Here is a 13,045-nt window from a genome sequence, read left to right as displayed (position 1 = left end):
ATTTGTCGTTACACTCAACATTTCTGAACAAACTGAAGTTATATAATATAACAATCACTTATTTGCATTATCAGTATAATATATGTGCTCACTAGTTAGGTCCACTAGTTAGATCGTATAATTTATGTAATTTCTACTGCCAGCTCGGATCAGAACCGCGCGCGCGCGCATCTCATCTGGTCGAAATTCTCATCTGGAAATTTTCATCTGGTCGAAAGTCGATATTACCAACTTAATCGTACTTGTACAGACAAAATTACTTAAAATTTTCTACATAATTCTGCACACAGAGATCGAGGCTACACGAGTGGCGCAGTTGCAGATACAGCTGATTAAGATGATTCAAAGTTTAGACAATAATATCTTATGTAATAATACTTTTGGTAATTTTAAATATTTCTGCTTTTGAATTGGTGTGCAGGTCTCTTGAGCTTGAACAGATGCAGCTCGCTGTTATACCATATTTAAAATTAATACCTGTGCTGTGTGCGTACCGAACGGGATCGTTTCCGGTGCTCGCAAAGATTAGCTACGCTCAAAATACGTAGAGCCGCCCCGGTCGCTTTCACTGAATTATGCTTTTTGAATCAGCAGGAATTTTTGTCGGCAATTTCTTGTGTGTTGGCGCTGGATCCATGAAAATTTGGTTAATGTAGTCAATTTAGTTTAAATTAAATTCTGATCATTTAAAGTATAACAATATCTAAAAAATTGAATACATTACCTGCACTTGTGTTAGTAAGATATCGGAAAGTGAATGCTAACAAGCATGAAGCCGAACGTACTGTAGCTGCAGTTTTATACATGTGCCGTACTCGTATAATTATTGACTTCGAATCCGCAGCCGTTGCCGCAACGCATGTACTGTATTCCAGTTTCCACGTTTGTTTATTTCATCGTTCATTTTACTCACACCTTTAACTAGCGCATCATTCTTGTCAACTGTCAAAATTTTTGGCACCGGATTTTTCATTGGCATTTTTGGTTCTGTATCTACGGGCAGAACCCGTTTCGGTTTGTGCAACAAGAAACAATCAAATCAACAACTGCAACAGAGCGCTGTGCAGGTCTACACAAATTGCCGGTAAATTGTGATTTATGATAAATCACCGCGGCAAGGATTCTTTCCAATGGTGAGTTTCTTTCCGGGTCCTTTGGTCACTTCAAACACTTGGTTTTTCAAGGTGAATGCCTCGCTGGAACCGGATTTGGGCGTCGCAATGTCCACCTGTTCAGTCAAATGCATCCATTATTTTATTGGATTAACAGAGTTACAACGTCGCATTTTTGCACAAAAGCTCCACTACATTTCCTACTCTTCATACTTTGTACTGCACTTTACACATATTACTTTTACAAACCAGGGACCCGGTCCCGACACTGGTTTTCTACGGATACGGGCTACTCAATAGTATATATACTCGTATATATGTATATATATATATATATTTCTTATGTTACATTGCGACAATATTGTTAATCGACTACCGTAATAAATAGGCATGAAATTGTTTTACCTTCATGGAATATTTGGTGATGCCGGGTGTTGTAGCCGACAATTCATAGCTTTTTACCGTCAGGGTGGCCGAATTCATTCGGCCTCCGCAGTAGGAAGCGATTGCCTTCCCGTCCACGATGGGTGCCTTCCATGCATCCTGGAAAAGTATATTGTGCGATAAATCCTGATCATTGAGTTCAGCGGAAAAATATATTTAAATTAAGCATACGTTGGCGACTTTGGTGGAATCAGTATCACCCTTCTTAGCGGCGACGTAGGCCACGACCAGCAGCAGTACCAGCGACACCTTCAACATGTTGAGTGTAGTGATGTAGCAGGTGTATATTGAAGAAAAATGGAAGGCGGTGGGTATGAATGGTTTTTTTGGCTGCACCCGGCTTTAAATAAGCATTCGACTGGGAAGCAGGTGCGGTGAATGCGTTGTTTGTTGAAAATATAGATACGCTCGGAGCAATGATTCCAGCTCGGGTTGGTTATTTGTTAGAAGCCATGGCTGGCAGCCGAACAAATACCGGGTATACGGCGCAAAATCCTCAACCGTCCCATTCTTTCCATCGTGAACATGGACAGTAAAATAAATAATAACAAATGTACTAAGCATCATAGCATGCAATGATATTGAATGAAAATTTGTGATATTGAAAAATAAATGATATTGAAGGACATGCATTTTTGCGGTAAGTCGGAAATACAATACAAGGCACAAGTTGTATATATTTTTTATATTTTGAAAATGTAGATTTATGCAGTAATAGCCAATATCTATGCCTTATGTGTACATCGATACAACAATAATGCAATAATAAATAATGTTATCATATGCAAGAATTAATGCACGCAATAATGCTCTTCATTCAAAGCTCTCCCTCGCAAAGCCCCAAACGAAAACTTCGCCTTTTTAAGTTCCCTACAACCATTGTAATATCAGTGCATGTAAATACTACATAATATGCAATAGTTATGTATAGATATTTTGTAGCGATTATATGGCTCAAAGTAATTAATTCGAGCCACAATTAACTGTACATAATACTTTTATCGATGTGCCCACTCAGTACTCGCATCCGTATGGTACGAAACTTATTTATAAGGATATAAATTATATAAAGTGCTACTATGCGATAAAAACAACTTTTTGTACATAATATCCTTGTTGCCATTTATCGACCGCTAGAAAAAAACACATAAAGGGATAGTTTATAAAAAAATCAGCATTTTTAGAAGAGAATAAAATGGAGCACAACATCATGTTGTCAATTGAAAATTAATCATCGAAGTAGACAGTTTCTGCCAGCCAGCATCTGCGCATCGTCTCTTACAAACTGACATTCGCACACATCTTTTCTGTAGAAACTCGATTAATCAGTTACTTGACTATGAGTAGATAGGTCACCCAAAATCCAATGATCTGTAAGCAACGCTCAGCTAAGAAAGAATTATAGCGGGTAACAAATTCAGTACTTACGTAACATTACCAAAATCGGCCTATCGAATGAACAGAATCCTCCAAGAGTCAGCGAAGAAGGTCGAATTGGCATCTTATCTATAGTTAATAAATAGTTCAAGTGGGGATTCTTCAAAGCCTGACCAAAATCCTGCAGATCATTCCATAATTTTTCCGTAAGCTTCCGTATCAACAGCCATGGCATGTTTACATGTACCGTACTAAAAGCTACAAATGTACTGCAAACTAGTATATCACACGAACCGCAATCCCTTGAAATAATTATATAAGCAGATCTAAGCATGGTGAGGTTGACGCGGCACGCTGAACTGTCGTATGCAGTTTCAAACACTGCCGTAGAGCCACCGGGGACTAATAATTTATTACAAACGTGAAACTGTAATTTTACAATTTCAAAACAAGAGCACTAAAAACTAGTATTTTGTGCAAGCGCTAAGAACTCAAAATGCTGCGGTGCACAGGTTTTGTTTTATTTAGGAAAACAAAAGTTACCGCAACTGCTTCACAAATTAATAAGTAAAAGCGGTATATACCACTTTAGCAAGCATTTATCAGCGCTAACGCACCCGGTTATAGAATTTTATCGCCGTATAGGTAGGAACGACAATCAGCCCCTGATGTTCCAGACCAAAACAGCGGCTTGGCAGAATAAACGCTGCCACTTGTGCGGACTACCATCTTGTATGGCCGTATGGAATGCGCTAAGGTCGCACAAAACAACTGACACTAGACGGATAAGGTGCATCAGCATGATGAAAGAAAAACACTCTTCTAATTCGAAGACCACTCTTCCGGTAGCAGTGCACACACCTCGATTCTTCGAGCAACAGAACGATAACGCAAAAGTTCTGTATCTTTCTTCGAACAGAGCCCAATGTCATAGTTGAGAAATGCGCAGTAGGTGATGACTGCCAGATACGAACGCTGTAGTCTGTAATGACCGTCTACTGTTGTATTTTATCGTTACTTACCGTAGCGAAAGTTTGCCGGTCACAAGCACAAAATCCACCCAATGTGGTCAGAACGGTTTTGTTTGCATGACCGTCAGGATCCTGACGGTCGGCTACGTGACAGTTCGTTGCGGGACATTTGGCTTTACGGACATTTCGTCTAAGGACAACTCGTCTTTTTGACAAAGACTGTTCGCTGCCATAAACCAGTCGATACATTTTCGACTCCCCAAAATGGCACACAACAGAACGGCTGCAAAACAAGTTGTTCCAAAAAAATTAGCCGTTGCGACGAAAAACGTGTGGCGAACTGTCCCACGGCGAAATGTCTCGCGACTGCACTTGGGCTGTCACGGTCAGGAGATTCGCAAGGCTGGAATAATCTTCCACGGAACGTTTCGTCTGTTGCATAAGGATCCAGACGCTGTCCACCAGTAGAGCACACCGCAGGAGTATAAAATGACTTATTAAGCGTTTGATTGATGAGGAAAGCGTTTACTTATTCCTGCATAATACCAGCTCCGATTACAAATCTTATCCTGAAATGCAGAGACCAGATGTGTAGGATAATAAATAAGTCCCAAAGCGTTCCACAGCAGAATCCCGATGAGTTCCGGAAAGAGCTCCCATTTGCGATTATTGTTACTCCGAATGACGTTATTGTCCCGGCCGATGGGAACGCTAAGGATACCTGGAAAAACGTTGCACAGGGACCTCTATCCATTGTGTCCGATATGTATCCGAACAAGTTTTCAGGCGAGAATTTGTGCTTTGTGACTTCGTGCTTTGTGCGAACTGCAGATGCTGATTAAGATGATTTAAAGTTTATACATTATTTTATGTAAGAAATAATAATTTCGTAATTTTCAGTTTTCCTGTTTTCGGGTGAGTGTGCAAGTTTCTTGAACTTCTGTAGATCTGTAGAGTGTAGATGTAACTTTCTGTTATACTATGTTTAACACCTGTACTCTGTGCGTACCGGGCGGGATCGTTCTGGCTGCACGCAAGGAGTCTGTGTGTTTTTTTATTTTCGTTTTCACTGTCTAGCCCAACATTTTAGGCTAAATAAACAATGAAATTTTCACATGTCGTTGCAAGACTCATATGGAATAATTACAGACGCTCAATATACCGACATAAAAATACGAATATATATTATTAATTAATTACAGACGCTCCTGCCCGGCTTCCATGTCGCTGTCGGTTTCTTGTATGATCTACGTATATACATTATACATAAGCGGTATTTTGTAAAGAGCAGGATCGAGCGCTGTACAAACTTTCGCACGAACAGACAACGCAGTACTTTTCTGTATACATTCGCGGAATTAGGTAGCATTGTACACGTAGGTCAGCATAAACGGTTGTCAGCAGGTTCTTGTGTTTTGTCGCTGTATTTGTTTCTTCGTATCCACGAAAATTCAATTAATATAACCAAAGCAGTCTATTAGGTGAATTTTAACCCTATGAAGGTATAACAAAAATTTAAAAAAATCAGTAAAAAATATCAGTATCAGTCAATATCAATATTCTAATCAATATCAAATTCAATATTACTTTTACATGCACTTATGTTGTTAAGATAGCGGCAAATCAATGCTGCCACGCACGAAGCCGAACATTGCAGCAGTAAATACTCGTAATACACATGCTGTAGTACCGTAATATACTCGTACATAAAGTATCATGTTGATGACTTTAAATCAGCAGCCGGTGCCACAACGCAGGTACTGTTCTCTGTACTCCGGTTTCCACGCTTTGATTATTTCATTGTTTATTTTATTCACACCTTCAAACGCATCATTCTTATCACTGTCATAAGATATTTGGCACCGTATTTGTCATTAGTTTTGTCGACAGTATTTGCACGGGCAGAACCCGTTTCGGTTTGTGCAACAAGAAACGATCGAATCAGGCAGATCTGTTTTTGAGTCTGTAATTGCAGCAGAGCTCTGTGCTGGTCTGCAGATACTCAAATCGCCGGTAAAATTGTGATTTATGATAAATCACTGCGGCAAGGATTCTTTCCAATGGTGAGTTTCTTTCCGGGTCCTTTGGTCACCTCGAACACTTTGTTTTTCATGGTGACGGGCGGGCTGGAACCGGATGGGGCCGCCGCGATGTCCACCTAGTCAGTCAGAGACGTTCATTATTTCACTGAATGCAAGCGTTACAAAGACGCTTTTTTGCACACAAGCTCTAACACTTTTTCTACTGCCATTACTTTAGGCATATTTTTTTTACGAAACAGAGTTCCAACGCAGATCTAGTTTACTACGGATGCGGGTTACTCTGCGTGCGTTTTTTTTATATTTATATATTTATATGTATATAAATATATATACAGTAGCTACAGCCATTAGCTTTATAACTATCTATATTTATTTATATACGTGTATATATTTCTTTTGCGACGTTGCGACAATATTATTAACCGAAAACCGCAGTAAATAAATACATAGGCACGTTTCTTTACCTTCATGGAGTATTTGGTGATGCCGGGTGTCGTAGCCGACAGTTCATAGCTCTTGACCGTCAGAGTGGCTGAATTCATACGGCCACCGCAGTAGGAAGAGATCGGCTTCCCATCCACGATGTTAGCCTTCCATGCGTCCTTAAAAATACATTGTGCGATAAATTCTGATAATTAAATTCAGCGGAAAAATGTATTTAAATTATTAAGCGTACGTTGGCGACTTTGGTGGAATCCGCATCGCCCTTCATAGCGGCGACGTAGGCGACAGCCAACAGCAGTACCAGCGACACCTTCAACATGTTGGATGTGGTGATGCAGTAGATGTATGATGAAGAAAAATGGAAGGTGGTGGGTATGAATGTTTTTGTTAGCTGCACCCGGCTTTAAATAAGTATTCGACTAGGAAGCAGGTGCGCCAAATGCGTTGTTGTTGAAAATATAAATACGCTGGGAGCCATCATTTCCAGGCCCGAGTGGGTTTTTGTTAGAAGCCATGGCTAGCAGCCAAACAAATACCGGGTACGGCGCAAAATCCTGAACTGTTTCACGCTTTCAAACCTGAGCGTGAACAGTGAAACAAATATTAACAAAGGTAACTCAGCATGCGATGATACTGGTGAAAAACTGTGCAATACAGGCATACTTGTATTTCTACGGTAAGCCGGAAGTATCGGCAGAAATTAAACGCTATATATTGTATTATACACGAAGATAAGTAAATAGTAAGATAAGTATAGATAAGTAGATAAGTATGTTCTACACGAAACGTATAATGTACGTATAACATATTATAATTATTATACACGAAAATTTATACAGTAGTACATTGCAGCAATACTGCACTAGTCAATAATGCATTAATATGCCGCAGTGCAGCGCTTTAATTCTTTTCATTAACCAGCACCAACTAAGGTTTCGAATTTTTTAGGTCTGTACAATCATTGTAACATCCAATATCCATATATGTTATTACTTATATCACTTTTATGCAAGAATTATTCATTTTGTTGCGATTATACGACTAGAAATAAATAATTCGAACCACAATTAATAGTAATACTTTTATCGATGTATCCACTGCCCCTCAGTACTCGTATCTGTACAATGCAAAACAGTTATCAGAATATAATAACATAACCTACTCGGAAAAAGTGCAACCACGCCGTGTAATACAGTTATTTGTCTTGTTGCCATTTTGTCGATCGTTAGAAAGCGCCTGAAATGAAAATTTATGAAGAATACAACTAATTGACAGTTTGTCATAATTTCGATTGGGTATGGATCTAACAGTGAGGGTGACTGACTTGGATTTGAAAATTCATACTTAGCAATTTAAAATAAAGTTGACGTGCGTACAAATATTATTAATGAGGAATGGGAGATTTAAACTGATGTTATAAAATTTGTGACGTAATTTGTGTTGGATGTGGACTTTTTTAAAATAAAAATCTCTTAAAACCAATTTTTTCACATAAACGTTACTGGCTTAACAACCAGTCTACCTGCTTTCATATTTCGTAAGTAATTGCACGATTAACCGAGTTTTATTTAAGAGCAGTACTTATGCAAGTGCAGTTGCAAATAAGCTATTCATGTGGATTATACCCAGGCAGCTGTGTTATGCAACCACGTTGACCGAATTCACCTAAGGCACGCCTCATAAAAAAGTCTGACTTATGCATCGGTGAAAAAAGCGGTAATACATATTTACAACAATCAATTAATAATAATTGCGATTATGGCATATCCTATTATGGCGTTGCAAGTCCACCGGCTCAGTCTGCGCTTACGGTTGGTAGCTGGATAAAAGCTTTGTTTCGGCATAGATTCAACTGGCATATGCTGATTGCATGTGAATTATATATGTAATGCTTATTACTACATGCTTAGCCTTAAGCTAAGAAACGTACATACCGCATAATGACGCACATTAGTCGCGCAGATGATTTAATCGTAAATACTCTGGCATGCTTTGACCACATAAACATACGAGTACTTTTCTATTTATTGGCTGTCGATAGTGATATTTAATTCAGACCGTTAAAATTTTTTAATTGGCCGGCTTTCGTAAAACCGCCTTACCCAGTTGGGCATATAAAGCAGTATGGATAAAATAGTCGATCTATTTTTGTTAACTACGCATATTACCCACTCTCAGTTGGGATATTTAATATACTAATTTTTTTTAAATATATCCTGGGAAAATTTACGAACGGCCAGACGCATTATTCGAGCACGTGGCATCTACAAGAAAAAACGTATGCCTGTTCGCCACTTCCTGCAGACCAAGGCTGACTATGGAGCAACCGGAAGTGCATGGATTAAACGATCAAGTGTCGGTTTTAGTATCACTTGCAACTTGGGAAACATCTAACCCGGCAACTCGTGGACTTCTAAAACTCTTAAACTTCCTATAGTTTTCTGGTAGCGCATCTGAACCTGCTTTATCAGGTGGACGATGACCTTTATAATTACATCTACCAATAAATCCTGTAACAACAAGAGGCAGAGCTCCTTTATAGGTATTCGTTAACGAATGCACACATACCTAGAATGATGTCCACTACAGCAATGTTTAACGTTTAATCCTTTGACGTCCGCACACAGTTTGGGTTTACACCCAGTTCCACAACAGAAAAACCAAATCTGCAAGAGAACATGAAGTACGATTCGCTAAAAAAAACTAGAGCTATTGCATTTCCAGTACCTCAACGTGGTCAGCGTGGTAAAATTTTTTCAGTGATGCGACAGACTTCCGGTCAACACTATCCAAAGCTCTTTAAAGGCAATGTGATATACAGAGCTAGACAAGAAACACCAATCAAACGTTGATTTTAGCGTGTGGCTGCTGTTTTAGAAACATTAAGTACGGGATCGACTACGGAGATTTTATTTGCTTTATCGGTTTTTAAAATCTAATTGAGTTTAAATGGAACTCCCTGGCGAAGGCTTGATACTTGTACAGGCATTGGCCGATTAACATAAAAACAAACAGTTTTTGCTGTTTTTGTGCTACGTCTTATACCTACGTCAGTGTAAAAAAGATATACTTTAATTCACAAAAAACGAGCGATGGTTGCTGTTTTTGATGATCATATCTGTATTAGTGATGGTTGGAAAAATGAGGTTACAATAATGCGCCTTCAAGAGAAATCCAACTACGTTTGAGTGAATTTGCCCAATTTGACATTACGTGCTTTACTTGCCAGCAGACCCATAGTTAATTGGACAATCCGCAGAATTCTTTTCTGGATATATCATCGCTCATTCGTAGCGGGTATGAGTTCATTTTCTTCAGCATTTGATTTAATACCAGTAATAGCATAGCATTTGATTTATTACCGTCCCCGGCAAACCGTACAACAGGTGTTTGCAAGATGCGATGAACGTTAATTAAAATTCAAACGGGAAACTACCAGTCCAGAAAAACGTCCGCCGGAAATTCTGCCGCAAAGTTGGATTTCCACTGGGACGGTTTTGTCAGAGATCGAGTAAACCCGAAGCTGCCAAAGTGTAAGATCGTAGCCGGACGGCTTTTAAAATAGGTGGTGTGCCGCTGTGACCGGCAAAAACGTGCCCGTATACGTATTTTTGCCGTATTCCAATACCATCACCGCCAGAACGATACCCCTTTCGCCAGATTCAGGACGAATGCAATTAGGGGGAAACCGATTTCAAATCAGTTCGTGATTTTTTGTAAACTGCACACGGCGTTACCATATAGCGGTTATTTTTTATGTCGGCTTTACTGCCTCTGGTTTCCTGTATACAGATTTGGCAATAGCACCATCGGACTGTGCTGCCTATGCAAAATCGGTTGGGCGGCGCCACCAACATCATATCGTTGTTCACGAGTAATTTGCGACGAGGATCAACTGTTTCCATCGTCAATCTGAGTACTTGTACTGGAATGAATAGGCTCTGCCTCTTCTTTGTAAATATGCAGCGTGCCAGACTTCAGCATTACGAATTGAGTAATTATGCAACAATGGAAGAAAATGATGAAAGTTTAGCATAGGAGATTATCAGCTGATGGTGGACGATTTCACAATGGTCTCGTACATTGTGAAACACATTTTCAGAGCCAAACCCCCTTGCCAAAGTTTGAGGCTGATGGCAGTGATCGATCCAACCCAGTACATCGCGTACGCCCACAGTCCGGACTTGGGTAGCGTTCGGTTGAGTGAGAACGTACAGATACGTAAAGCACAAGGTGATGTGCTCTGCGTTGTCGGTGATGTGCTGTGCTTGGGCTTTAAGCGATAAAGAAGAGCTGGACGTGGCGGACTGCGTGCGCCCAGATAAGGAAACTTCACCCGGTTTTTAATTAGCAATGCTGTACATCTGTATTGAGGATACCGATATGAAGTACGAGCTGGGCAAGCTGCTTCGCTGCTGGTGCCCCGTACGTCACTTTCGTGCACACTGGTCGCAATTATAACTGGTCGCACGGACGAGGTAACGTCGCCGGTCGCAACCTGCCAGTGATCGACAGAGGACAGAGTATCAACCTCCTAAACGTTTGCACCGACCTGGGCACATGCCGTCTGGAGAACGTCACCCTGGTTATCGTCAATTTAAAAACAAAAGGCCAATAAATAAAGTATTCAGGTTCCTATATCTCAACCTGTCTTTCTTGAATTAGCAGAATCCTCCAAGAGTCAGCGAAAGAGCTAGTTCGAGCCACCCCCACAGTTAACACATGGCTGAAGTCCGGACCCTTAGAAGCCTGACCCGCATCCTGCAGATCGTGCCATAATTTTTCCCATAAGCATGCACCCGTAGCCTGCATAACAGCAACATCAGTTTAATACATGCTTGCTAATATAGCGCACACGTCACAATAATTACTGTACATGATCGACTAGCTGCGCTATGCGGAAAACCGATATGATGCGAAGGTTTCAATAAGAAAAGTTTTTGTACTACAATTAGTGCAACTCCTCAGCACTAAGAAAGCAAAGTGGTATATCCTTTTAACTTTCTTGCGTAGTGCTACGATTTGACTACGCAGGTGGGAATTTTATGTAAACTACGACCTAGCGTATACATGCCGATATTAAATGAAGACATGACGCTTGCGACGCAGCAACATGATGATAACAGTCTGCTGCAACGGATTTCTGCAACGGCCCTTTTAAGCTTTTGGCTGTGGACCAACCGAATACTGGGTATATATACCGCGTTCCCGTGAAAAAGAAAACACTCTCAATACCGAAGAAAAAACTGATCGTCAATATGGTTTCTACTTTGTCGCCGAATCTTTCACATGCACCATAAACACGATCAAAAACAACGGTTTATGGATAATGTCTGCCAGTTACTGGGCGGCGTCCATAAGATTATTTGGCCGGCTTTTTCATGTTTCATCTACGGCCTAATTTGCGAATTCCATCAAAAAAACTTCGTCGGTCTAAATAAGCTGTTACTTTATGACATTCAGTTCGCTTTATTACTCTCGTTCATAGTTTATGGCGCTGATGTGTTCCTTACGATGGAATGCGGACCTTGTGAGCTGTCCCCTATAAAGCTTAATCGTGGATTGACGTCAGGTAGTGAGCAAAGATACTTATTACAACAAGCTCCACGAATCACAACCGATACGCGCGACGCTTTTGGTGATTATACTGACGTGTACCGGCGAGGATACATATATTTTCTTCCTATATTTTACATACCCACTTTTGAAACGATTTAATAAGTTACATCGCGTATTACACAAGTAACAATAACAAAAATACACAACATCAGGCCCGTCGCGAGACCCCTGTGCAATTTTCAAAAAAAAACTCCTCCTAGAGTTTTCATCGGAAAATTTTTCTGAATACACCATTGGATTCGTCGTGAAATTTTGAACAAAATGGTTGAGGCCAAATTTCAAAATTCGCTCCTCCCCAAGCACGTCCACCCGGGCGGACGCCCATGTCACAACCTAAGTTTTGGGGCTTTCCCCTCTGACCCCTCGGAAATAGAGAAACCATTTGCGCGTGAAATACTATTTGTATCACTGAAAATGGCTCGTGAAGGTGTCTTTGACTCCCCTTGGGGGTCAGGGGGAATGCCCCAAGAACTGGGCTGTCGCATTGGCGACCGCCCGCAGTAACGGTCTGGGGGGAAATGCGAATTTCGAAAATCGGCCTCAACCGTTTTGTTCAGAATTTCACGACGAATCCAATGGTGTATTTAAAAAAATTTTCCGATGAAAACTCTAGGAGTTTTTTTTTTGAAAATTGCACAGGGGTCTCGCGACGGGCCTGTTGTGACAACATCATTCTCGCTCAGCTGAAATGCAGTTTCTGTTCTCGGTACATTCAGCGACATGGTTGAGCGGGAAGATGTGTATTTTGCCTTCAAATTTCCTCGCTGAATCTCGATACCGATTTTCTGTCGCAAAAACTCCCCTGAGCGAGGGTTGCCTGTACAGTCGCTAATTTTTCTCGACAGATCTTTGAAGAATTTCTTTGTTAGTGGTCCGAATGTACCCGTGGTTTCAAACGCCAGCGGTTGAACGTTGTAACGGTCTGCCAGCCCGCTGTACTTTCCTAACTTCCGATTTTCACGAATTTCCGCTGCGCTTCCGGGCACCCTGGACGTCTGGGCGATGTATGTTAGGGCAAAGGTGTCAGCCGCGGTTA

General features: G+C 40.7%; 2 protein-coding genes across 2 annotated transcripts; both read right to left on the bottom strand.

Moving 5' to 3' along the window:
• Window positions 1-951: 951 nt before the first annotated feature.
• LOC129592190 (uncharacterized) lies at window positions 952-1,898 on the bottom strand. The gene is made up of 3 exons (XM_055488166.1): window positions 1,728-1,898; window positions 1,518-1,655; window positions 952-1,228 (listed from the first exon to the last, which is right to left on the bottom strand). Exons 1-3 carry the CDS (start codon window positions 1,812-1,814, stop codon window positions 1,097-1,099), a joined length of 357 nt encoding a protein of 118 aa, XP_055344141.1. The 5' UTR covers window positions 1,815-1,898; the 3' UTR covers window positions 952-1,096.
• A 3,793-nt stretch (window positions 1,899-5,691) lies between these two features.
• On the bottom strand, window positions 5,692-6,782 carry LOC129592179 (uncharacterized). The gene is made up of 3 exons (XM_055488151.1): window positions 6,623-6,782; window positions 6,411-6,548; window positions 5,692-6,062 (listed from the first exon to the last, which is right to left on the bottom strand). Exons 1-3 carry the CDS (start codon window positions 6,707-6,709, stop codon window positions 5,931-5,933), a joined length of 357 nt encoding a protein of 118 aa, XP_055344126.1. The 5' UTR covers window positions 6,710-6,782; the 3' UTR covers window positions 5,692-5,930.
• Window positions 6,783-13,045: the final 6,263 nt, after the last annotated feature.

This window comes from Paramacrobiotus metropolitanus, unplaced genomic scaffold (genome assembly GCF_019649055.1).
Source record: "Paramacrobiotus metropolitanus isolate TYO unplaced genomic scaffold, Prichtersi_v1.0 Parri_scaffold0000050, whole genome shotgun sequence".
Lineage (NCBI taxonomy): Eukaryota > Metazoa > Tardigrada > Eutardigrada > Parachela > Macrobiotidae > Paramacrobiotus > Paramacrobiotus metropolitanus.
This window is presented reverse-complemented; position numbering and strand designations above follow the sequence as displayed.

Excerpts from the sequence above, each read along its gene's own strand:
- LOC129592190 (XM_055488166.1), bottom strand. The coding sequence starts at position 1,814 with ATGTTGAAGGTGTCGCTGGTACTGCTGCTGGTCGTGGCCTACGTCGCC. Across the intron at positions 1,656-1,727 it reads ATTCCACCAAAGTCGCCAAC|GATGCATGGAAGGCACCCAT; the intron begins GTATGCTTAATT and ends ATACTTTTCCAG. Across the intron at positions 1,229-1,517 it reads TCACCAAATATTCCATGAAG|GTGGACATTGCGACGCCCAA; the intron begins GTAAAACAATTT and ends TTGACTGAACAG.
- LOC129592179 (XM_055488151.1), bottom strand. The coding sequence starts at position 6,709 with ATGTTGAAGGTGTCGCTGGTACTGCTGTTGGCTGTCGCCTACGTCGCC. Across the intron at positions 6,549-6,622 it reads ATTCCACCAAAGTCGCCAAC|GACGCATGGAAGGCTAACAT; the intron begins GTACGCTTAATA and ends TGTATTTTTAAG. Across the intron at positions 6,063-6,410 it reads TCACCAAATACTCCATGAAG|GTGGACATCGCGGCGGCCCC; the intron begins GTAAAGAAACGT and ends CTGACTGACTAG.